The sequence below is a fragment of the Ochotona curzoniae genome, unplaced genomic scaffold, assembly GCF_017591425.1.
Source record: "Ochotona curzoniae isolate NIBS_2020 unplaced genomic scaffold, NIBS_Ocur_1.0 contig_3432, whole genome shotgun sequence".
In the NCBI taxonomy this organism is placed as follows: domain Eukaryota; kingdom Metazoa; phylum Chordata; class Mammalia; order Lagomorpha; family Ochotonidae; genus Ochotona; species Ochotona curzoniae.
This window is the reverse complement of record NW_024465859.1, coordinates 6,343,306-6,369,107: the sequence shown is the minus strand read 5'-3', so window position 1 is coordinate 6,369,107 and position 25,802 is coordinate 6,343,306. Positions and strand designations below refer to the sequence as shown.

Below are 25,802 nucleotides of genomic sequence, written 5' to 3'. Positions count from 1 at the left end.
TCCCCCCACCACGCCCGTCTTTCCCTTGCTTCTACACTAGGACTGGGGGTTGGGAGGAGCGGAATGGCGATAGGAGACTGTTTTATTTTGCTTTTCCCTTCTTGGCGAAGTTCATCCTTTTATTTCCAAGTTCGTTTCCGCCAACACGTGACCTCTCCACTTCCCATTCTGCGCAGCCAGTGATGGGGAGGCGCGGGTGCTAACCGCGGGGCTTCCTGGGAGGGCCCCCTCCCGATGTTCGCAGCCCCAGCCCGGGCTCCTGGAGCGCCCCGCTCCGCTCCCCCGCCGCGCTCTCCCCGCAGCGCTGCGCCCCGGCGGCGGGGAGCCCCCGAGGATGCGTCCGGGGCTCCTGGGGCTGAAGCACAAGGAGGAGGCAGTGCGCCGAGCCTGCGGCGGGGCCTCCCTCCCTGCCTCAGCCCGCGGCTCGGCGCTGCGCCGCTCGCCGTGCAGACTCCGCTGCGCACCGGGGCTGTTAACTCACATTTGAGAAGCCATAACCCATTAGAGCAAACGCAGTCATAACTTCATTCAACTCAGCCGCTCGAGAGCTCGGCTTACACTGGTTCCTGTGGGCAACTAGTGGCTCGCCCGGGGTGTCTCTAGCCTAGTCATCGGTCCCTAAGAGGAAAATGGAAAGTTGTCGGGCTGATGCGCGCTTCGACTCATGCAGTTGTTCCCAAGGACAAGTCACTCAGTCCCCTCCAGTGCCCCCCCCGCCCGACCCCCGAGCCCCCCGTTTGATCATCACTCACGACCTCATCGGCTGGAGACCCTTAGTCATGACCGGGGAGGGGGAGGGGTACGAACTTTTCTCAGAAGTTTCCTTTTTCCCGAGGAGTCACAATGAGTTGGTCACGTAAACAGGTCTGAGAGTCCTTGCCGCCGCCGCCCCCCTCGCCCCCTCCCCGCTGAGCTTCTGACACTGTTATTAAAGCGGTAGCCCGCTGGCGCTGATCAGCAACAAGTTCCCCAGCGGTCTTCCCGCCCTAGCCTGACAAGGCGAAGGTTTTCTTACCTGGCGACAGGGAAAATCTCCCGAGTCGAGCTCAGCTTTGCCAGAGCCCCAGGTGTGACCCCCGTGCAGTGGGCAAGGGAGCGGTGTGCAGGCTGGGTTATTTTTGTGAGGGTACCCCGAAACTCTCACTTTTCTCTGGGAACTTTCTGTGCCTGGACCCAGTGACGGGCGGTGGAGGAAGCAGCCCTACGAGCAACCTGCTGTACAGCAGGGCACTTAGACAGTCATTGGAAACCTCGCTCATTCATTAGAATCACGTAAGAACTAAAGAGGAAACGTGTCTCTCACGGAGTGAGGGCGTTTGCGTAAATCTATAGGTTTTTCAACATCGGTTCCAGTTGCTTTGTCTTCTGTAGTCGCCAAGGTGGTTGAGAGTTTAAGCTTGCGGATATTGCAAAGGGTTATTAGATTCATAAGTCACACCAAGTGGTGGGCGATCCACTGAGCAAAGCCGAACTTCTCACATGATGACTTCAAACAAGACACATTACCTTCCAGCATCTGTTGGGGAGACGAGATTTTAAGACACTTGAGTCTCCAGGACAGCAAAGGCACAATGGTGAGTAGCAATAAACCTTGCATTATAATTGAGAAATCTTGACATGTTGCTTAACAACAGGCATATCACGGCTCTTCCTAGCACTTCACACGCCAAAGAACAGCAGCTACTCGGGCCAGGAGAATCGGGTTTTTACACAGTGCAACTTTAATTGGAATCATTTGAGATTTAACACAGCAATGTGGAACTGCGTGGAACAAACTTGGAGCTGAAGATGGGGGTGTGTTATATGGGCTGTTCAGGGCTGATGCTTGTCTTGTGTTTCATTCTCTGCCTTTCTAATGTGTGAGCATATTTTATGATTTATATGTGAGCACGTAATTGACATTCGCTACGGGAATAATTTCCATATAAAAACAATAATGCTGTCAGAGGTTGGGATTAGGGCTGAAATGGGGTTATGGGTGGGGTAGAGACTGATAGTTTAGATACATATGGGGGAGGGGTTCGGGGGAAGAAATAAGTCAGAAGTGCATATCTCTGGTAATGTAATGGGTAATCCTGACATAGAAGAAAAGGGTCTCATCAACATGTGATCAACTATTAACAGGATGGCTTTGGCAAAGCCTTCCGCACGTGACAAAACGTAAGGAAGTGGAAGAAGCCGTCTAGAGCAATATCAAGTATCACTTAATTAGAGATGTTTTAGCCTTTTCCTCCTGCTGCGCCGGGTGTGTAATCAGGGAGACCGGAGTCCATTCAGCACCTTGGAGAGAGCCAACGGATTTGTCCGAGGTGGTGATACTCCAGGTAGCCCTCTTCGACCCCTGGAAAGCCAGCCCCGAGTCACCCTTAAAACAACGCCTTTCCTAAGGTTCGGCTCACACTGGGCTCGGGGCCGAAGAGAGAGATTTTGGAGCGGAGCGTTTGGAAAGCGAGCCCCAGTTTGGTCCCCTCATTGAGCTCGCTGAAGTTGGCTTCCTAGCGGTGTAGGCTGGAATAGACTCTTGGCAAGCTCCGGGTTGGTATACTGGGTTAACTTTGGGAAATGCAAGTGTTTATCTCCAGGATCTAGCCACCAGGGTGGTGTAAGCCGCAAAGAAGGTAAGCACCGGGGCGGGGACCCCCTACACCCCCAGTTCTTGAGCTATTTTGATTCTGGATCTACCGGAGAGGACGCCTGGTGGAAGGGAGCAAGTAGAGGAAGAGCGTTGGGGGGGTGTTGTTTTGTGGTATTTGCCCAGTTGGAATTGCCCTAGGTGAGAGCCAAGGGGCAAAGTGAAGGGGAGGGGGGAGGAAAAAAATGTCAGTCTTCCTGTGCATAGAATGAGTTTAGTTAACTTGGAGCTGCAAATGTGTAATTCAAAGATTTCTCTTTTTCTTCCCTTCACCTCCCTCTTTTCTCCCTCTTTGCTGGTGTGTGTGTGTGTGCGTGTGTGTGTGTGTGTGTGTGTGTGTGGTGTGTACAGTAGTCATTACTAATTATGAAGCTTTTACACAACGTTCGGTTTCCTGAAATTTGACTTTGTACCATTTGGAATGAGGCAATGGAGGTGGTGTGCAGTGGGGGAAAAGGAGGTGGAGGTTAGGGAGAGGGAAGGAGACAAGGCCAAATCTCCCAACACAAAATGAATCAAGGTAATTTCAGCTCTTCTAGTGAGGAGGTTTCATTCTCCCTGGAACCCTCCCTCTCCTTCCCCCTCCCTCCCTCCTTCCCGCCCCCCTTCTTCCACCCCGCCCCCTCCTGCCTCCATCCCTCCCTCATTCTATCTCTTCCTCCCTGTCGCCCTCGCTCCTCGCTGGATGTTTCTTAATTTTTTTTTCTTTCTATCCTCTCTCCCGGTGAGTTTGGGGCGCTGGCTTGGAGGGCTCCCGCTTTCTCAAAGGAAGGGGAACCACCGAGACCGCGCTCCGCTTCCCCGCCGGGCCGGATGCCTCACTGAGCCTAGGTCCGGATCGGTCTGGGTAACTCAGGGGAAAGGGAGCCTCTGCTTGGGAGTAGAAGGTCCTTTCCGAACCGTAGAGCCAGGGAGCGGGCCGGGGGCGGTGAGCTGGGCCACCGGAGGCGGTGGAGAATACCCGTGGTTCCACAGAGCCACCAATCAGCTGGGCGCGCAGACCGCCCAGGCAGGGCGAGGTTGCGTCCGGAGGCGCGGGTAGAGGGCGGCGGACTGTCCGTGGGGCCGCTGCCTCCCCTGCGAGCCGGGCGCCTGGCGGGAGGTGTAGGTGGAGGGCTTAGCCGGTGAGCTGGGAGAAGCTCGGAGACGCCCAGCCTTTGGTTCTACCTCCCTGCCCCCCGCCTGCGCCACCGGGGGACCCCGAGCGGTCGGACAGCCTTGCTGCGTCGTCCTCCAGATTCCTTGGAGAGCCAAGGGACACACACTCTCAGTCCTGGGCGGGGGACACCCACCTCTCCACCCTCCTGCAACCGGCACGGCCACCCCATTCTCAGACCCTTTGTTCGGGTCACATTGCCCTGCCCGGAGGCAGTTTTCTACCCCCAGCTGGGTTTTTCTGGACTCCTCCCTGGATCTGCCCTTCCAGGTTAAAAAGCAAGGGTATGGGATAGGGGCGAGGGGAGAGTGTGGAGAAAACAGATTTCCGAAACTCAAGACTCAAGACTGGTTTGACGAAGGAAAGAAAGAATCCCAACTCTGCGCAGGTGGAAAGGATGGATTCATAGGCAACGCGAGGATATTGTGGAAATTTAGAAGAAGACGAAAAAAAAAAAAAACTGGCTCTAGGATAAGATGACGGTGATAGGCTGCTCGGCACACAAAGGGAGCGTAGGGCAGGGTTTACGGAGCAAGCTCGCAGCGAATGGGGCACAGATTGTTCCGAGATCCAGTCGTTTTCTCAGTCAGATCTACGCGAAGGGAGGAGAGGGAGGGACGGGGCGGGGAGGGGAGTGTGGCGGGAGGGGCCGGGCTTGGGGGCGGGGGGATTTCTGATCAGTCTGATGCAATTCCAAGCGTGCTGCAAAGGAACTCCAAGGCGCCCGCATCACCATCGCCACCCACCCTTCCCAGATGGTGCTGTTTTAAATACGGATCTGCAGGGCTGAACGCAGAACCGGGAGATTTATTGCAAAATCCCAGGAAGGGGGGAAAATGGGGAATGGAGAGGCAGAATTTAAAGGTGCAACGCCTGCTTTTCCCCGATCAAACGGCAACCGGTCGGAATTTTTTTCTTTCTGTCTTCTTGTCTCTGGCTTCTAATTCACCAAAGAGGAGGTGTAAATATTGTGACATTTTTAGGCAGCTTGATGGATGGGGAAAAAATCATCTGTCACTCTTAATTGCAGAGTTCCCTCTCCCCGCTGCAAGCCTTGCTAGCGAACACTCGCTGCTGCCTAATACAGTTGCTAGGGTTTCAGATGAATGCACCGTTAAGGGAATATTATCCTTTTAGTCTACTTGCCAATTTATCTGACAGTTGAACCGAGAAAATTGTAGATTTCATGTATCTGGGAGACAAGGAAGGAAAATGCTAAACAATCTAATCTTTGTAACCTCGAGCTCTTTAACAACTTAAATAAACCTCAAAAGTGTCACGTCATGCTTGCGTGCGCGCCTGTGCACACATACACACATCCTTGACTTGTAAAATGAAATGGCTTCACCTAAATGTTGTGGAAATGAATACCACTTTAAGATTGGTGCATCTGATATTCACTGTTTACGTATATTTACATAGAACTCTTTAGCATGAAGGAGAGAGAATTATTAGCCTAAAAAATTAACAGTAAACGAGCCTATTCTTGTTCCCTGGGTTTTTACATATTAATATTTCTGCCTGCGAAATCTTGGTTTATTCTAGCTCCCCCCATGGAATAGAGCAGTACTGATTCATATGAAACTACGTGAACCTGCCTGTGTCTTCTTCAGTGTCACGGATAGTAAGCTCCACAACACAGCAGTTTTTGGAACATGAGAATGCTGAAAGAACGCACTCCCTATATGAGAGACATCATTGTGGCATTTTCCTTTCACACAGCATTTTCATTTCCTGAGAGCAAAATACAATTTACTTTATCATCTAATATCTGTGTGGTCCAGGCCCAAATGGTGATTTTAGAAGCACAGGATTAGTTATCTTACCAATAATGTTTATCAGTGTAAAATGAAAGGAAGATCTACATTTCAAACCCATAAGCTTCCTCTTTCACTTGTCAGACTCTTTCCCCATCACATGTCTAGATTTTTGCTAGGAAGAGAAGCTGGCGAGTTTCATTTCTTTCCTTTTCCTGGCCTGTCCTCTAGGGGAAGCTTCAGTAAGAAACAACAGTCCAAGATGAAGCAGTGACAGAAGGAAGGCAAGGGGCTGGATGACTAGAAAACAGCCAGCCAACAAAGGCAGCAAAAAGAAATGAGGGGAAATCGGCAGGAACGCCTGACCTCCAAAGAGTTTTGATATTTTAATTCTATCTTAATGATGATGGTTTTCACTTTGATCTTAGTTTCAGGTTCCAACTTGCTCAAATAACATTTTTTCCAATCATGTTGCTTACAATCTGTCGCTTAAGAATGATGTTTAACTGGACAGACTTTTCATTGAATACACTTCTACCGAAGGCCAATAAAACTAATCCTTGATTTTCCTTTGAACCAATTAATATGGCCATTTGTATAAGCCTAATGAGTTTGAACTGATATCATCTCTTTTTAAAACTCTGCTGAAAACTAAATTCGCTCTGAAAGCACTGACTTGCCAAAAATTATCTATTTTTGAGCTTTCTTTACACTCTATGGATAATTTAACAAGTTGCTTATTTTAATTTTACAACTGCTACCTCAGAAGTATCTCAAATTATCTCTCTTTGGCTAAATGTCTTTCTCTGCTGATCTGCAACTGCTGTGTGTGTGTGTGTGTGTGTGTGTGTGTGTGTGTGTGTGTGTGTGTAGTTTCTAGTGAGAATTTAACAAGCAGTCTTTTAAATTTACATACATAATTCATGTAAAGAGCAGACATAGTGCTCCATAATAAAAATAAACACTAACACTTAATGAAAGCTTACTATTTTGAGTTCTATAGACATGGGAGAAAGGGGAGTAATTTAAGGAAGAAAAACTAAGTTCTCAAATAATATAAATGTAGCATTCTTCCCCTTTTGGCTTAAGGATGGCCACAATCTCAAAAATAATTAATCTTCTTTTAATGTGGAATTTAGAGCTGCGGATTTAATAAATGTCACCTGAGAAAAATAGGCATGTTCAATAAACAATAATACTGTCTGCCCAAACACCATGATGCAGAAATCAAAACACTGAATCCTTGATCTCTGCTTTTACTATCATTTGGCAATTGTGAGGGATTCTGGGGTTTTCCTTCTCTCCGACATCCTGAAAGACGCTTATAACAAATTCTCTCTACGGACCACTCTGCTAGTAGGAGGTTAAGTCTGATTCAGAATTCCCACCTTCAAATTTCAAGGATGGCATGGTTGCCTCCAACTCTACCAAGGCAGTTGAGGGACTGTAGTTACTGCTTTCCTCACACTTTTCTTGTCTTTTTTCTTTTTTTTAAAGAAATTATCTACCAATAGCTCCAAAATTCTGAAGGGCCTAGTGCAAAGTCTATGGCCTTCCATTCCTGAATCTTTTTTCCCTTTCTCACAGTCACAGCTAAAGAAAAAATAAAGTGTTCCTATAGCTGACATGCTATGTAAGTCAAAGACACCAACTCCCCACAAAACAAATAAAGAAACTAGGCAGAGAAAAAACCAAGATGTGCATTACTTTTACTCATGAGTCAGACTCTGAAGGCTAGGAGGTGGTCAGAGGTCAACACAAAGCATGCCTGACACATGAATTCATGAATTTGTTTCCTTTCACCCTCAAATTGCATTCCTGTCCTGGATGCCTTGATATTTATTTATCTTAGTAGATATTTAGTGAATCATGAATTGACTGGCCATTTCTGGCTTGTTGCAAAAGATATACATTCTATAGAAGATGTAACATTTTAAATTGTATTCTGTAAGTGCTCATAGACATATTACACATCAGGAACTGTGTTGGTATCAGATATTCAGTAAGGAGCAGGACTGAATGGTCTCTTACTTGGCGAAACTTACACTCTAGAGAAAAAGACTTATCCCTTTATTACCTCTGTTCCTTGGGAAGAGGATGAACTTCTAGAATCCTACCTTTTCCAAGAGACCATGATGAGTCATATTAAAAACTGGAGTTCATATTTTACTTTTTTAAAATAAAAGAGATTTATTTTTATGTGAAAGGCAGAGTTACATCGAGGAAAGGAGAGATGGAAAGAGAGATAGGGAGATTTTTGTTTCTGTTGATTCACTGCCTAAATGGCCTCAAAGGCCATTGGGCTGGTCCAAAGCCAGAAGCTTGGAGCATCAGGTTTCCCACCTGTGTGCAGGGGCCCAAGGATTTGGACCATTCTCTGCCACTTTCCCAGGCATGTTTGCAAGAATCTGGATCAGAAATGGAACAACTGGTACTCAAATCCATACAGAATGCCAGCACCATAAGGCTTACCACAGTGTAGCACCTTAACTTTACTGCATGGCATCATCCCCCAAGTTTTACTCAACTAGTTATCAAAGCTAAAAAAAGTCAATCACCCAAAATCTTTTCCAGCTCTGACTTTGAGCTATATAAAGATGTGAACTGTAGCTACTTATTGGAATCCATGACTATTAGTTGTGTTAGAAAGTAGGTCTTAAATCACCCTTACCCTTGGCAATCTATAATTCTTAACTTGTTGAGAAGAATGTTACAAAAAATCAAAGTGAGTTATTTGAATCTAGCATAAAAGAATCTAGGTCTTGAATTTACCATTTACTAAGGAATGATGATTTAGAAAGTTAATTTCACCAATGATCTAAACTTCTACAGAGCATTTTTAAAGGGGAGGTGTGGTGGGAAGTCTTTTATCAAAATGTAATTTTTATTTTTGCATGTGCATATTTTAATTTTTCAGGTCATTTCTTTTTAAAATTAATGATATTATATTCTAGAATTGCCTGATATCATGAATAATTCATTATATACATATGAAAATAGATCATTAGATAGACTAACCAAGACAAACATGAAAGAGAGAGGATAGCCCAAGAATTGCAGAAGGTGTGTGGGCATTTTGACATCCAGGAAATGCTATAGATCTGTCCTTAGCTAACTCAGCCTGGTGAAGATAATTAAGAAAAAATGTGGGTGTAAAAAGACTGCAAGCCATTCCCTGGGATTGGTTAGACTGCAGCAGTAGTTCAAAAACAATTGGCACTGCCACCCACATTGGACATGATTGCCCTTTGATGAGGCAGCTATTGACTTTTATAAAGATGCCATATTTAAAATAACTTCTGATGCACTAGGGATGACAGACATCATTCTTGAATTCTATTTTAAACAAATGGAAAAACATATTCCACAGTATTAATTTAAAAATAAAAATCTTTCAAGTCTAGTTTCTAAAAATCAGCACTATAACAACATGTGACCTCTCAATTTGACAATTCAGCCTGAAATCGTGAGAAATCCATGTCTTGTATTTTTCCAAGTAATGGGCACTTTCTGAAAGTAGAAAGAATTTTTTATGTGTTTTTAATCAGGATGCTCTGTGTATTTAAGCTCAAGATGCTTATTATAATGTCACGTTATCTAGAAATTGCTTCAGAAGATGCTAAATCTCATATACACTGATATCAGAAAGAATGAGATCAGATTTTTCTCCCGCTTCAATAAAATAAATCAACTATCTATGATCCCTAAGTAATAAGGCTACAATTATGAGAAATTTCCAAGTTAAGTGACTACAGAAAGGCTCAACAACAAGTTAAAGTCCTTGGTACAGGAATAGTACAGGGAATAGGGGGGAGAAACAGAGTTGAAACATAAAAAGAGAAGCCAAGATAGGGTTGAGATTAATCTGAAGTTCTTGAATCAAAGCTTCCTGAAAATTCTCCTTAAGGTCATTTACCCAGGAAAATTAGATAATCTAATTTGCATACCTATTACTGCTCTGGCTGCCTAGGTTGGCCATCTGTGATATCTTGTGCTTTTATCTTACTCTTCTACCAAGAATCTCTTTTCCCCTAATGTCCCTTCATCATTTTTAAGACTCACTCTTTTATTATTAGCCTTTGTCAAATGCTGAATTATCATGAGGTATGTAACTTTGTAAGTGCTATGAAGTTCACTCTTCATTGTCTGTTGGATAATGCTTTTACATGAGTAAAGTCAATATTACAAAGATTTCAAAGAAATCTTCACACGGTCATAAAAATACTAGAACACTGTTAACTTTATGTGATAAAATAATATACACACTTTACCTGCATTGAATAGAACCTGGTAACAAGCTAAAAAGTATAATTTTGAAATAGTGATAAGCATCAATGCATTTTGTAATGTAACAACTGACAAAAGACACAAAGGTGTTTGCAGTGTCTATGTGTATTGAAGTCTGCAGATATTACTGCAAATTATCATTCATGTTTGCTAACGTAACACTTAGGAGATGTTTATTAATATTGTGTAGATTCAGAAATATTAAATTATGTAATAACAGCATTATCACCTGGGTTATCATACCTGAAAAGGAGAAATTTTCATGGCAAAGAACTTCTTAGATTCATTTTTGCCATTAGACAAGAGACCAAATGGTGAAAGGCCCAAATGATATGACAACTAGGATGAGCTGACATGGTTTTCCACTGGCTTAGTTGTTACTCTACAGTGCATGCTCAGGATTACCCAGAAGGCACCAACCCACTGCCCTGAGTATGCATCACCCCAAAGAAAAAGATTGGAAGTTCAAACTCTCATCATTAGCTGGTGTGCCTTACCAACTTCAATAGACTATTAGAATGCTTGATTTTAGTTTTTACTGTGCTGTGGGAAAATACATGCAAATCGTAATAAAACTCAGGTAACATTTATTTTACTTTTATCCAGTGCTATGTCATTCACTTTATATATAATGAGTATAATTTAACCCTCAAAACAGTTCTAAGATAAAGTTTCTATTCTAATTGTATGAATAAGGAAACTGGAGATTGGCGTGCGTAACAACAAACATAGCAAATTTCAACAGTGAAGCTAAATTTTAAATCAAAAGTCTTCTGGTTCTAAAGAAGCATAAAATTCTGGGCCTGGCTAATGGTTCATTTGGCTACTCCTCCCCCTTCAACTGCTAGAATCCCATATGGGCACCAGTTCGTGTCCTGGCTGCTCCCCTTCCCATCCAGCTCCCTGATTGTGGCCTGGGAAAGCAGTGGAGAATTACCCTAAGCCTTGGGACCCTGCAACCATGTGAGAGACCTGGAAGAAGCTCCTGGCTTACGACTTTCCAGCTCCACAGCTTTGGCAGCCATTTCGAAAGTGAACCAACAGATGGAAGACATTCTCTCTATATCTCTTCTTTCTGTCAAACCTGCCTTTGAAATAAAAAAAAAATTTAGTTAGAGAGAAAGACCTTCACCATGCCCTTTGAGATTATTGAGAGTGTTAAAAAAATTAGTGGCCACAAATGTTGCAGAAACATTTAGATCTTTACTAAGGAAAGAATTTTACACTTGATCTTAGCCAAAAGGCCGAAAAAATGGCAATGAAAAAATGTTAGATTTCTGATTATTACCTTCCTCTTCAGAAGCCAGTTTCCACAGTCATAAAATAGATAAAGTAATAATACTTAAGAATGTTTCTGAAAAGCAGATAAATGAATAAAATTAAACTTCAGGAACTGTCATTGTGGCATAGCATGTAAAGCCTTTGACTGCAATGTCAGCATCCTATATTGGAACCTGTTTGGTTCCTGGTTATTCCACTTCCAACCCAACTCCCTGTTAATGTGCCTGAGGGAACAGTAGACAATGGTCCACATCCTTTCAAATAAATACAAGAAATACTTTTTAAAAGGTTAGGACACCACCTAACTAATGAACTTTCCTCAATTAGCAGAGCCAATATGTAGCAAAACTGGACTCAAACATGCATTAAATGCCAAAGCCCTTTTAAGAAATCATCAAACTAATCTTCAAAGTCCTGTGAAGTCTTAGTTGCTACCATGACAATGATTATAATGCTTGAAATGTTATTATCATGAGAGAGAATTGTCAAGAAATAAGTATACTATCACTAAAGAGAAAGACGAGAACCTGGGGCTCTCCACCTGAATGCTCTTCCTTCCTCTTAATTTAGTTTATCACCCAATGAATGATGTCTAACTCCTTTCTTAACTTGTTTAGGGCAAAACCAAGTCAGTTAACCACTGAGAGTTATTGAGTAAGAAACGTTATAAATTGTTTAGATTAGGAGTTAGTATGTTTATAAGACATCTCATAAGTTTGCCTTTTCAGACTGTTACTGGCTATAGTAGTGCAGATGCAGTGATGGGGAACACCCTCTCCAAAGACACACAGTGGATGACAAACCTCCAAAGCTAACATGTTGTTTACACATGTAGAGAAGAAGAGGATGGACAAGTACAGTCTTAAACGTAATTTCAAGGCTTACAGTTCCTGACGGGGACTAAATGTTTATTGGCTTTCCTTGTGCAATTCAATGTTCTTCCTCCTAAGGCTCCACTCTAAACTTGGAACTTTTCTGGAAATAGCATCTCATTTTAAAGAATGCCAGGATGTATTGTATGGAGGCTTTGTGTCTGTGTACCAACTCCTACCTTGGAATATTCGCTCTAGAAACTCAGACATAGATGATGATTTGGGTAAGGAAATGATATATCTGTTTGAGTGTCTTCCTGGAAATTGTCACCCATCTTTCACCTAGAAAGTTCCTTCTCGGAGCTGATTTTCAACAAAAGATCGAATGCATGCTGGTAAGTCTTAGCACAAGTCAATGGTCTTGGCAGAGCTATCCAAGCATGCAAGGAGTCAAGGATGTGGGAGTCTAAGAGCAGATCTTGCACTTTCTCCACTCTGATTTGTTCATGGAATAACCCCAAGAATTCATAATGGTTTTGAAATTTCTTAGAGCTCAGAAACAAGGCCAGCAAAGTATGATTTTAAAGCATATTTTCATGTGTGAAAAAGTACTCCCAAAGTCTTGTCAGGTGTGACTAAATAATATAAGAGTAAATATCCTTACTTATCTTAGTTCAAAGTTCTAATTTTAGGAACTTTTTGGAATATGACTTTCTAATTTAGTTTATTAAATAATATGCTGCTTCTGAAAGGAGCCCAAATTTACACAGAAAATGTGCTTTAAAGATGATCTACTTCCTTGGTTTCTTTATTGTATTGAAATCACTTCAATAGTTTGTTCTTTCTGAGTTAGGGCCCGAATGTGTTGCCAGATTTAACAACTACAGTTTATAGCCTATAGATCTCATTTTACTGATTGGCCAGCCTTGGTGCATAGTACTGATGATCTCAAATATTCAGTAAACATTTACATGGAATTTATAGTATTTATATGGATAAGCCTGGGTTAATGATGCAGCTTGTCCATCTTGGCCAGAAAATTATAGTTTAAATTAGGATCCAGGTTCTCTTGACTTCTATCTTGGCACTAAAATCATGTCACTTGACAAAGACATTTCTTCTATTTTCCAGTAATCCTAACAAAAAAAAGAATAGCCTGCAAAAGTTTTTGATTGTCTTAGTTTGCAAAGTAAAGTGTATGTGTGTGTGTGTGTAATTCAAGCAACAAAAGTAGAAGCATACTTTTGTGAGACTACAATTTTAGAACAGTATAACTCAAAAGCATCTTTGTAAGTATGGATGCCATATGAAGAACAATGGGAAAAGTTCTAACAATTAAAAGGCATAATTACAAAATTACAAAATTCTATAATTAAAGCATTGTGGAAAGATCTTCCATCCACTGATTCACTCCCCAAATGGCCACAATGGCTGTTATTGGACCAGTTTAAAGCCAATAGCCAGTTGCTTCTTCTGGGTCTTCCACATGGGTATGGAGACCCAAACACTTGGGCCTTCTTCCACTGTCTCCCTTGGCGTATCAGCAGGGAGCTGACTTGAAAGTGGAGCAGCTAGTAGTCAAACTGTTGTTCATATGGAATGCCAGTGCTGCTAGTGGAGACTTAACCCATTATTCCACATCACTGAACCCTACTGACTCCTCCACTGTTACTTTACAATTATAAAACTCTAGCTAAGACAGGACAAAGCAAAACTTCAGGTTTTAACAGATTCCTGCAGTAATACACTTTTGAGTTATACTGTTCTAACATTGTAGTCTTACAAACATCAAATAATTGAAACGTAACTTAAAGATTTTATAAAGTAATCCAACAAATGGAGGATTACTGTAGGTAAGTAATTTGAACTTCCAAAATAGAACAATAAAGAGCAATATTAGAAAAAAATATATATTCTAGCAAATAATCAAGACTATGTCAAATTTCTACAAATTTGGGAATATCCTGATATTGTACAAATTAACATTTTTATCTTCTTATAGAATTGAACTAATTTTTATCCACATTAATTATTTTTTCTTTGCAGACAACATGGGAGGGAAAGGAAATTTGACTTGCAAAATAGTTCTAACATGATTTACCTCCACCTGGCTGCCATGCTCTAGTAATATATTTATCGTGTGATCATAATAATCAACTCCACACGACCCTCCAAACCAACCCACCTCCACATAATCACCAACACACACAACCACAAAACAACATGAAGGCACGGAATAGAACCCATTGCAAAAACCGAGGGCCCCGCTACATCTGAGACCCCACACCATAAAGCTACAAGCATTGTAAACCTCATTTTGGTTGCTTAATCTAGGGACTGTTTTTTTTTTTTTTTAACTATTAAAGAGTTCCATGATGGTGACATGTTCAGTTCTTTTTTTCAAAGACATTCAGGAAAACATGCCTATGATATCAAATGCTCTTAAATGATTTCGATTGTCCTGCATTTTGGAGAAGCATGCAGTTTTATAATAAATGAAATATTGGTCTTCATGGTTATAATAGAGCATTGAGGCTAACTTGAGAAAAATTCACATGGATCCCAATGTGTGTTTCAGAAGTGTATTTAATTTGTATCATAGCATCGACATGTGACTTCCAAGCCTAAATATCTAACCACATTCTCAACACAAGACCCTGCCCTAGACACACATGCCAACTCTCCTAGGTCTTGACTACAGTCCAAGTAGCAAAAAATAAGGAGTTTCCAAAATGTGTATATCACTATGACTGCAAAAGATAAAATTAAGGGGACTTGGAATTTAGATTCTTAGCGTTTACCTCCTATTCATTTTCTACTGCAGCCCTCCAGCCTCCATACTAAAGAAACATTTTATTTGTCACATCCAGCTTCATCAGTATCACTTTTCTCAGATCCACTAGACTTGCTACTTCTTGGTATCTTTATTTCAGAATGCCTACTTTTAAGCAAACACTTCCAGTTGTCAGTAAATGGTTGCAGGTTTCCTTGATAATTGCTCGAGACACTGCTCTGAAGAAGTAAATCATCTTCGTTCACAGTTTTTTTTAGGGTGCTGTCTTCATTCCACATTTGGCCTAATTTCTTCCAAGGACAACTGAACTGATTTTACAATCACGACTGAATATGACCTAAACAAACAATTAGGAGTAGCAGCAATGGAGTATCTGCTGATTGTTTGCTCTTCAGCTGAGGTATAACTAGAGGACCCCAAATATTTGACCACATTGGGTGTTGTGACAATAATGAACATGTTTGTGATGGTGGAAATATTGAATTATATTTGATTTTTTAAAATCGTGTAGGTTAGAATTTATCATGGAATCCAACTTAATTTATGTTACTTTAATTAGACTTGTGTACACACAAAATGAAAAGCAATGGTCTAATTTAGGACAAAGTGAAAGGTCAGAAGTACTTTCTGAGAGAAATTATGTCAAAATACAAATACTCATGGTGTGCAAACACTATAGGTGAAGGGGCCACAGCTTGAGATATTAAGTACAGAAAAATCACTTGGTCTTAACTGTTTTTTGTTGGGGTACGGTGGAATAAAAATTAAACTTGCTAGTTAAGATCTGTTTCTTTTGAAAAACTGCTTCCTCTAAAAGCTAAGGATGTAAGATACAACTTTGATATGAAAGTTCATCCTTTTATTAAATAACCACCTCTGTCTCCAAGCTGTATGGGGAAAGATTAGTCAATCTAATTGAATCTTTCCTGGGCTTTTTCTCAACAGCTGTGCTCAGATAATTCATGACTCCCATGTTTCCTGAGCCCTGGATAATTTCACACACATGTCTAGTTTCGGTCTCCACATATTCAAAAGAATATAGAGACCTTGGAGTACATCCAGGGTAGACCCATGGAAGTGATTAATAGATTGGAAGTTGGAGTTTATGGAGAAGGTTGTGAGATTTGATCTCTTGCTATGAGAAAGGTCTAAGTGGTGATTTACCACAAGGAGGTTAGTAAACAGCTGTTCCCCATCTTCACTAAGGTTGGATGAAATAAGATATAAATTGCAACAAAAATAAAAATGTATTACAAGTGGGAACCTCCAAGCACTAAAGCTGCTGAATTCCAGAAAAGTCCTCAGAATAAGGGTGTGTAGTTAGCCTCCGTGATCTCAGTGAGAGACCAATAACTGGTAAGGAAGATGATACAGTCGCTTGAGATTTTTTTCTGAACCTTTCTTGTTATAATTTTGCAAAATGAGCTTTACAAAATTTATTAAACTCAAGCAAAAATTCTTTATCCCACTTTTTCCTTACTACACCTTCCACCCATGATCCTTTGGTGACTTTTTGTGAAACTCTTAATAACCAGGAATGCCTGTGGTAGTGATCAATGCCAGGACTTCATCCCCTCTCTACTACCTCCTAGGTACTCCTGCAGCTTTGGGAACAAGTTTCTTGCCATCACTACTACCCCCTGGCCACTAGAGGCATGGCAAGTGTCATCTTTCTTTACATAAACACTTAGCAAGGCAAAAAATATATATACTTTTGCTGCCCCTGATGAATTCACAAACAGCCCAAAGGATTGAAACTATTTTGTGATAGGATGAGAGCAATGTATACCTAAAAGGTTGAAATGTGTTTTATTGCCTGGCTGTATTATAGCCCGTAGAATGGTGTCTGACTCAGGCACTTAACCAAGTTTCCACTGCTTAAAGGAATATAACTGTAAAATAAGGGGAACTGAAGTTGAGAAAGTTTCCAGATGATGTTGCATGCTAAGTGTACCTAAAGCCTAACCTGGTCTTATACACATGCTGTTGAAGACTGTATTCCCACCAGGCCTGGTGGTCAGGAGGACCAGGACAAGGGTGCCAGTTGAAGATTTTGCCCAGGTCCTTTGTTTAAAAAGACCATTACCATCAGACATTTTTTAGATTCACATATTAGCATCATATAAAAATTAACCAAATTCTTAATGTATTGAACCTGACATTGGGAAGTTAGGTAATTACTTTTCTCTCAATTATCTTTTATTATGCTTTTATTTTTAAAGATTCATTTATTATTATTACTATTATTATTATCATCATCATCATCATCATCATTATTATTTGAAAGTTACAAGAGAGAACGGGAAAGATAGAGGTATCTTCCATGCCCTGATTCACTCCCCAGATGGCTGCAGCAGCCAAAGATGAGCCTGTGCTGAGACCCAAGAGCTTCCTCTGGTGGTCCCACGTGAGTGTAGGGGACCAAGGCTTGGACTATCCTCTGCCACTTTCCCAGATCATAAGTAGAGAGCTGGATTGGAAATGGAACAGCCAGGATTAAAACAGGCACCCATATGGAATGCTATTAATACAGGTAGAGTAGTAGTGTGCTAAGCCACTGTGCTGATCTTTTATCCATTTTTTCTTTCTCTATATTCTTGAAAATTAATAAATTTAGAAGATCTCTCACTTCAGTGATCATATAGCCTAAACAGGTGATCTCAAAAATAAAATAATTTGCTCTTTATCAGATGAGATCTCCTGAAACCCTTTAGTTTAATCTCATGGCTCTTTTTCTAGCACAACAAACACCACAGTGTTTATAAGTTTAAGTGTAAACCCTAATTCCACTTCTCACATCCCTTTAGACCACACTCACAGAAATAATATAATGAATCAATCATTTTGTCCTTCCCTATTGATTTTTACATATTCTCAGGGAAGAATCTGGTAATACAGAGTGTTGCAAGTTATATGGTTCTCATATGTTTAGGGGTTAGTCTCAGCGACGGCAGAATGGTTTTGGTGGTGTTGTATGATCCAACTAAATGTTCAAACAAGGGTCGCTGTTTTGCCTCTTCCAATCTGTGGGTCTTTGCTGTTACCTGCCACAAAGGGTCATGCTTGATTACATAATTCCTATGATAGATGGTGACTGATTTGAACACTTAAGCATGGCTCTATTCTGATGAATCTGAAAAGTCTTGGTGAGAGTCATCTAACAAACAGGGAAACCGTTTCTCCCTTGAAGTTTTTCTTAGGATAGGCCTTACTCCAAAATTTTGAGGACTGAGGCCGACAATTCAGAACTGGATTGGACCTTGGAAACCACGAAGCATGAATTTGAAAACACCTTTGCCACTCTACTCAGCAGAGGATATTTCTGTTCACTTACTATGTTTTCTGTGCTAATTACTTTTGTTTCCAGAAGTTTTGGGGATCAATTCATTTGATACTAGACATTTTTTTTTCAAGAAATATTGAAGGCAGGAGTAAACTAGGAAACTTGAACAAAGACAATTAAGCATAACATGCTTATGCTGGTAGAATTGACCTCAGCCAATTAAAATTATTAACAGAAAAAATATGTCAATGTCAAATATGAGCTTACTGCCTCTGTTCCCACTTGGGTAATGAAGATTAGTTTATATTTCCTGACTAGATGGGAACTCAAATTTCTCGCTGGCCTTTGCCCTCCTGAAACGTTGAATTAGGATAGCATTAAACCAAAAGGAAACAAAAATGTTCTTAGTTCAAAATTAATGTTCAAGTGCCACAAAGGAGAAATAGATAGCACTTTCTTATTAAGCTGTGGTGCCTGTCTTCTTTTTGGTAATGAACATGTTCATGTCACAAACCTGAAATCTTTACTCCTAACATACTGGTCATGTCAGAGACCACTATTTGTAAAGAATCAGAAATTCATCTTTTATGTTTTCAACATCTCCATTGATCATCATGGGCAAAAATTCCAAGAACAGTTTGATCTTATAGATCCAAAGATATCCCAACACACTACCCAATTTGAATAAAGAAAAAAGAAATATGCAAAGGTCCATGCAAGGTACTGATACAGCTTAGGGTCATCTTGTCTTCGCTGAGATTCTTCACTGTACATGTGGGTAACTCACAGATCAGAAAACGTGGGAATACTCAGTGGTATTAAGATGACCTGAATGAGCACAAAACCTTTGATTTCTAGACATCCCTGCTTTTGCTGGCTCCTCTAGTCTTTTCCTCAGTAAAACTGCACCACACACTGGAACATGAATATACAAACCCTTATTTATACAATATCAAGTGAGAGAAGGAAGAAGAAGATTGGTTACAGATCTATCCAATCAGACTCTCAGAAAGCACAGCATCGTTTTTTTTTTCTTCAGCAGAAACGCTGAGGCAGCAATGTCAATTTAGCAGGTAAAAGGTTTGCCATAACTCCTGACTGAGCAGCACTGAGAATGCTAAATTCTTGACAGTCACTTACTTGCCAGGTAGTTCTCAGGCAGGAAGTAAAATACTAAAATTCTGGGGGATATAATTCATTTTCATGCAAATTTAGAGTTAGTATTAGTTTGATATTGACCTAAAGTTAGAGTGTGAGATAATCTCCCAAATTCATAAAGTAGCACAAGTGTGTGTGTGTGTGTGTGTGTGTGTGTGTGTGAAGTTACCCTGTGTAAAACCAGTCTTCCACATTGTATTAGAATAGTAAGTGAAACTGTGTTTACTCTCGAACTACATTCCTGGGAATCTATGCAGAGTATCCCGGAGTGCTCGAGCCCAGCCTCGTGCTCTCTGTCGTTCACTGCTTTCTGGTTAGCCTCCATATTTCACATAGATTTAATATGCCACAATGAACTGCGCCATCTGTGCAGCAGGGTAGTTTGTATTGGTCGTGTGCTCTGTCAAGTTGACAGAGGTGCAAAGCTAAATGTGTGACACTCTAAGAATATGCATATATTTGAATAATTTGACTAGTCCAACAATTTGCAGACACATTCTGAAGGATCACACATTCTGATAGCACTTCCCCAGAGCTTCGTTTACTGGGGAGGAAGGGAGGAAATCAGGGGCATTCCTTGCAACAGCATTTACGTTTACTGAAATCGTGTCCCTAATACTCCCTGTGAACTCGGGAGAGTTATTTGGAGCAGCCAGTCTCAGGCTCTCCATTTATAAAACGGGAATAGGAACTTCTATCACAGCCTTTAGAAGCTTGAAAATAGCTAATGTCAGTGAGCTCAGTTTGCTGTAAGCCACTAGGTGAACTGAGCTGAGGATGTAGTAATACTATGTATTCAGTTCAACAGCACATTCTTGATAACCACAGAGGGTCCAGGAAAGGAAACTCTTTATCTTTCCCTTTAGCAAAATTAATTCTGAGGAGTTTCAGAAAATTATTACAGCACTGAGCCTTAGCAATTGTAAGGTCAGACTCTGGAGAGTCCAGAGAAAGCTACGTACAGGTAAAAGTTCCTAGGAAACCTGGAGGGGGGCGCAGGAGTTCTGGAATTCAGCTTAGCACCTGAAGCCAGGCTTCAGACTGCTTGCATCTGAATTGCTTGAGGGAGGTGTTGATTAAAATACTGAATCCTGGACTCTGCCCTACCAGGTAAAGCACAATTTTCAGGAGAAGGCACCTCCGCCTTGCCACTTGCCTAGGTGATTTCTAGGTGTGGAAGGACTCCAATTTAAGTACCGCTATCATCGCTGCTTTGTTTTTGATATTAATGTCCGTCCTGATACTTATGAATTCGTTAAACTAATGAGAAGAAATTTTACTTCTAAGGCCAGAATCCAGAAAAACGATTGAACAAGTTGGTCAAATGAGTAGCTGAAAATAATTCTCTGGCCCCTTGCCATGTATGCTCCCTGCAAGGGTCTTAGCACACGCAATTAAGAACCCCAAAGATGGGTCTTCCTCTGTGGGCAGGGCGAGCAGGGAATGGAAAGAGGGGTAAACCTGGGTGGGAGAGAAGGCACCGAGCCAAGTCCTAAAGACCCCCGGTTGAAAGCAGAAGGTTTTAAACTTGTACTTGCTGTCGGATTCCGTATTAAAAGGGGTGGCTTAGGCGTGTCAATTTGCTTGGGCTGGAAATGAAAACATCTGCCAGAGCGTGCCATGCCCCGGAACGGAACTCTTCTAATAAAAGATGTATCATTCCAAATGCGCTGAATTCTGATTCTGGTAATTCGTGCACTGGAGTGTCTATTTCGAGGCAGCGGAGGTATCATATGACAGCGCACGTCAAGGCACCGTGGAGCCCTCTCGCGGACTCCCACCCACTTTCCCATTCACCGCCGAACGGGCTGCTGCCGCGGCCGCTCCCCCCGCACAGCGAGCTAGCATGAAATCTCTCAGCCTCCGGCGAGATCAAATGGAGCTCCTCGCTCAAGGGGTGCGAGCCTCACCTCCGCCATGCAATTTCCACTATCAATAATTTAACTTCTTTGCTGCAAAACAGAAAGAGTACAACCGGGCAGCAAAGGCTTGCGCCCCCCTCCCAACCCCCACCTCCTTCTTTTTAACCGAAGGGAAGGTGGGAGAATAATAATATTATTATTAATAGTAAGCGTCTGGGAGTTTGGGAGCCGAAGTCTTCCCAGAGCAGCTGCCTTGATGTTTACTTTGACAAGTAGTGACTGAAAAGGTGGGTTGCTTTTCTTTCGTTTTCCGTTTTCCCTCGTTGGGTCGCCGAGAAAGCGTGTAGCTTTAGCCGGGGCTGTCATTCGCTTCGGCTTCCTGGCTAGAGCAAGTAACTTGGTGTAATGTTATCTGGGGGCGTTCATTAATAAAAAATGCCGTTATTATCTTGATTGAATTCCTATTAGGCAAACTCGGGAAAGGTCAGCGCGCGAACTCTGGTTAAGCCGGCGTGTTTAAGGTAGCGGAGTAAACCCGTAGCCCCCACGCTCCGTGGGATTTCATTGTGTGTGCTCGCGTCCGCAGGCTCCGTGGTGCGGGAAGGTGCGGGAAGGTGTGTCTGTGGTTCGGGAAACGCACGCCCTCTCCCGCGGAACTTGGGTGTTGGGATGGGGAGGAAAAGGGGGAGAGTTGGCAGCGACAGGAGCAAGCCCTCTGGGCGTCCGATTCGCTGACGCCCTCCCGCCCTGGCACGCTCTGCCCGGGTTTCCACGGAGGGCGCTGGGCGCAGGGCGCACGGTTCCCCACCAGTGGGGCTCGCCCACCCTCTCCAGCGGCGGGCGTCCTGCCCAGGCGCCCGGGCGGGCGCGGTGCTGGCCGGGCTACGTAGTTGGGGTGATGGACGGAGTGGGGGGGGGGCGCTCGGGCCTGGGGAGCCCCCCACCCGCGGCACCGCCCGTGTGTGTGTGTGTGTGGGGGGGGGGGGTGATTCCTAGGCTGAGCAGGGCAGAGGAAAAGGCGCGGCGTTCCCTTTAAGCGACCGCCCCGAACGGGTATCGGTAGCGCGGGCGAGCCTGGGCAGGGGGGCGGGAGGGGGGGCGGCGCCGTCTGACCAATCGAAGCGCAACCGAAGAGCTAAATAATGTCTGACCCGAGCGCGGGGTGCAGGCTGGAGTTCCAGGTCCCCGCCGCCGCCGCGCCCGGGCGTGCCCGCCCGCCGTCCCGCGCACCCCGTCGCGCCTGGAGCTCCGGGGCCGCGTCGTGCAGCCGGCCCCGAGCGCCCCCACCTCCCGAAGCTCGCGCGGCGTGGATAAGACCCTAGGACTTGGCAGCTGCCACTCATTTCTGCCGCGGGGCCGGCGGGGCGCCGCGCCGCGACGGGGACCGCCACGGGGCGCAGGGGCCAGGAGCGGGACAACGATGTGACTCCGCCGCCCGGGACCCGAGAGCTTTGTGTGGACCCCGAGGTAGGCGAGCGCCGGGCGTGGGAGCTTGGCGCGGGAACTGCCCGTCCGAGAGAAAAGTTGACCGGAGGGTGGGGGGTCCCCAAAGTTGTTCGAAGAGGCCAGAACTCCGTCTGCTGTCCTCTTCGGGGGGAAGGGAGGATGTGGAGTGGCTGTTGGGGGGCTCTTTCTGCTCTGCCGTGGGCCCCAGTGGCTGCTGGACCCCCGGCGGCCCTGAGGCGTGGGAAAGGAGCCACGAGGGGCTGCATTGCGCCTCCGGGATCTCTGAAGCCTGACCCCGGGCAGAGGGAATCGCCCGGGAGCGAGATTCCGGGCGCTGGTAGCGGGAGCCGTGAGCGATGGAGGGTGTGCGGGGCTGGGGCATCCTTGGCTCGGGCCAGGTGTCGTCCTGCAGACGGCGGGGCTTGCGCCCTCCTCTCACGGCCGTATCCCCGGGCTCTGGCCGGAGTAGAGACCACAACGGACGTGCAAGTCCAAGGCCAGTGTAGCGCGAGCAACTTGGGGGTCGTTCTTGTTCTCTCAACTGAAAGGGTCTGCCAGCCTGCTAGGGAAGCGGTACTCACACCTCTCCCCACGCTGCGCCCCTCCCTTGGGGGCACCCTCTCTGGGGACGTGGAAGTTTCTTCAGTCTCTGGGAGTGAGGGTATGTGAGGGATAGGGGTAGGAAGCATGAGAGTGGGAGGGAAGGGTGGTCCTGACTCGGGTTGGTTTCTGTGGGGGATGCAGAGCCGGGAAGAGAAATGGGCGAGTGAAACTGCTGCGCCTGGAAAGAAATAGCAGACGGTTGGGGGGCTTTGTACCGGCTAGACCGCGTGGAAGGAAATTGGAGACTTGAGGGCACCCTCCGGAGGCGGCGGAAAGCCACGGAGTGTGGGGGTGAATCGAAGCCTCCACCGAAGGATGCAGTGTTTGCGCGTCGGGGGACCGCGGGGTGGGCGGGGAGGGGAGGAGGAGGAGGGGTGGAGGAGGGGCCGGGAGAGCGGCTCTAGGGAAGGTAGCGGGTGCCCTCTGCCGGCCACACCGCCAGGAGCTGCCGACGGGGGCGCGGGGCTGGGGGTGGGAACCGGGGATGGCTTTGCGGGGATCACTTCGGGAACTGGTAGGAGGGACTTGTTGCATGACGTCTCTGCCTCCAGCCGGGTGGGACTGGCGGCTCTGCGTCTGAGGTTTAGATTTTAACGCGCTTCTGTGGCTGCAATGCCAAAAGTTTTCCTCGCGCTCAGAGAGCTTGACTAAGCCGCGGTTGCTGATAGGTTAGGTTGTCCTGGACGGTATTTCCAGGAGTCTCGTCAATGCTAGTAGAAAGCATGGACCCTTTCTAATGAGAATGCGGGAGTGTTAGGGGGCTGAAGCAAAGCAAGGCATGTTTCTAGCTGTGTTAGCCTCCTGGTATAATTAAGAAATATATAATTGGAAACTTCGATTTTTAACTGCATAGAAGGTACTGGTGCCATTAAAAGAGACCTTTCAAAAGGGTTCAGCTTTTTAGAAAACAGCTCTTTTGCTTTTATTTTTTAATCCAGAGGTGTATACTTTAAGTACGTTGGCTATCAAGGCAAAAATCATTTAATTGGTCTTCCAGTATAGTACTTTTTTTTAATGACGCCTTTACTTAGTGAAGGTGTAATTGCGGGTTGGATTCATCTGAACATGGGAACCTTCAATGTATATACTTCGTGCGACACATCACTTGTAGGCTAGAGGTTTCTAGGACTGTTGACATGTTGCACACATCAGGAAACAGAGCAAAGCTTTCACTCCGGGGACAACAAAACTCACTTGACATAATCGGTGATGCCTGCTCCCTGATTCTGCAAATACTTGGCTTAAGACTTACTTGCTTTTGCGAGTTTACCTCTGAATTAGCAGCAGAGGTAAGAGAAAGGAAAGAGACGCTTGTTGAAATATAACCATAACCTTTATTGGAATTTAAAGCACGTTGGTTTCCATTGCTGGAATTCCAGGGTCATAATGTTGTTGTTTCCCCCCCCCCTCTACTTTATTTTGTAAAATGTGAGAAAACTTCATATATTTAGACCAATAGAGAGTATTAGGAGTTGGAAAGTATTCTGCATATAGAATTGAGTTATTACAGAGCAGTTTCTGTTTATAAATGATATAAGCAGAAAGAAATGCTTTCCAGATAAAAACCTGTGCACATGTTTTGAAGCATTACAACATTGCAGACACATTTAGATATAAAAATTTTTTAGAAACAGAGTAACAATAATTTCCACATACTTTTGCACCCTTTAAAAGCCCATGCAGAGTTGAGTTAATTAATTCTTTATTTGAAGATGATATGAAGGCTTTTTTAATAGTAGATCAATGTTTGTATGTTCTGAAGTTAAAGCACTTAGGAAATCTGCTTTAAGATGTCACTGTGTAACTTTTACTTGTAAACAAAAGGACCCAAGAAAGTGGTCATTTGCCCAGAGTGCAGTAGTCAACTGGTGATTCATGCTTTGTAAGTTAATTGCTTAAATCTCTTAACGGCCCCTGGGAGGGCGGAAAGGTGCTGGGGTATTGCTGTTCATTTTGACTCACCAGGTGGGGAGAAATTCTGCAGATTTCTAAAGTTAATGCTCAAGTCTTTGGGTTTCCTGTTTACAAGGGCCACCAACAAAATGTAAGCTATTCTCTTCTCCCTGCAGTCATTAAGAGACAGCTTTTCAATAGGGGCAATGTAGGTGATTGATAATCTTATTTCTTTCAAATATGATTAGCTCTGGTGTGTAGTCTGCATAGAATAAGCTGAGCACACCCACCTGATAGCATAGCAACTAACTTGTAACTTGTTTACTTTTTTTTTTTTTTACATTCATCTTTTAAAACCTACAGGTCTCTTCCTCCCTGCCTACACACACACATACACTCCATATCCAAGATGTGCACTTCAAAATGTAAAGTAGCCAGCAGTTTTGGGTCTCACTCATAGACCCTATCTTCCAAGCATCAAAAAAAAAAATATGATGATGTATGCAGTGGAAAGACAATATACTAGAGTTTCTCCAGCATTTTGAGATTAGAAAGTTAGTCCCAGGGAAGAAACAGTTTCAGACTCTCTAAATGAGAGCAGAAGAGGTGAAGAATGGTTGAAAGCTAAACTCTGAGTTGCAAGATGAGGGGTGCTTCTGTTTTAGATGTCTGTAATACTGATTTTATTTTAATGGTTAAAACATAATTTTGCATTTGCTTCTCCCAGTGTGGAAGATTCCTACTTCAGGGGGCTCCTCCTAGCCCATTGCAAGTGAATATATCCCTTTAATAGGATAATTGCTCACTTGTCTCAACTTGTTTTCAAACAATTGTTATG

General features: G+C 43.7%; 1 protein-coding gene across 2 annotated transcripts in view; it reads left to right on the top strand.

Annotated features, from left to right (window-relative positions):
• Positions 1-929: 929 nt before the first annotated feature.
• BDNF (brain derived neurotrophic factor) overlaps positions 930-25,802 on the top strand; it is a 52,181-nt gene continuing 27,308 nt past the window's right edge. Inside the window, exon 1 of one of the 2 annotated variants that reach the window (XM_040980297.1) lies at positions 930-1,574. In XM_040980297.1, coding sequence (XP_040836231.1) covers positions 1,572-1,574 — 3 coding nt within the window. In that variant the 5' untranslated portion in view covers positions 930-1,571. Of the gene's footprint in view, positions 1,575-22,441; positions 22,490-25,802 lie in introns of those variants that run through there. The other variant, XM_040980298.1, reaches the window with a different exon arrangement.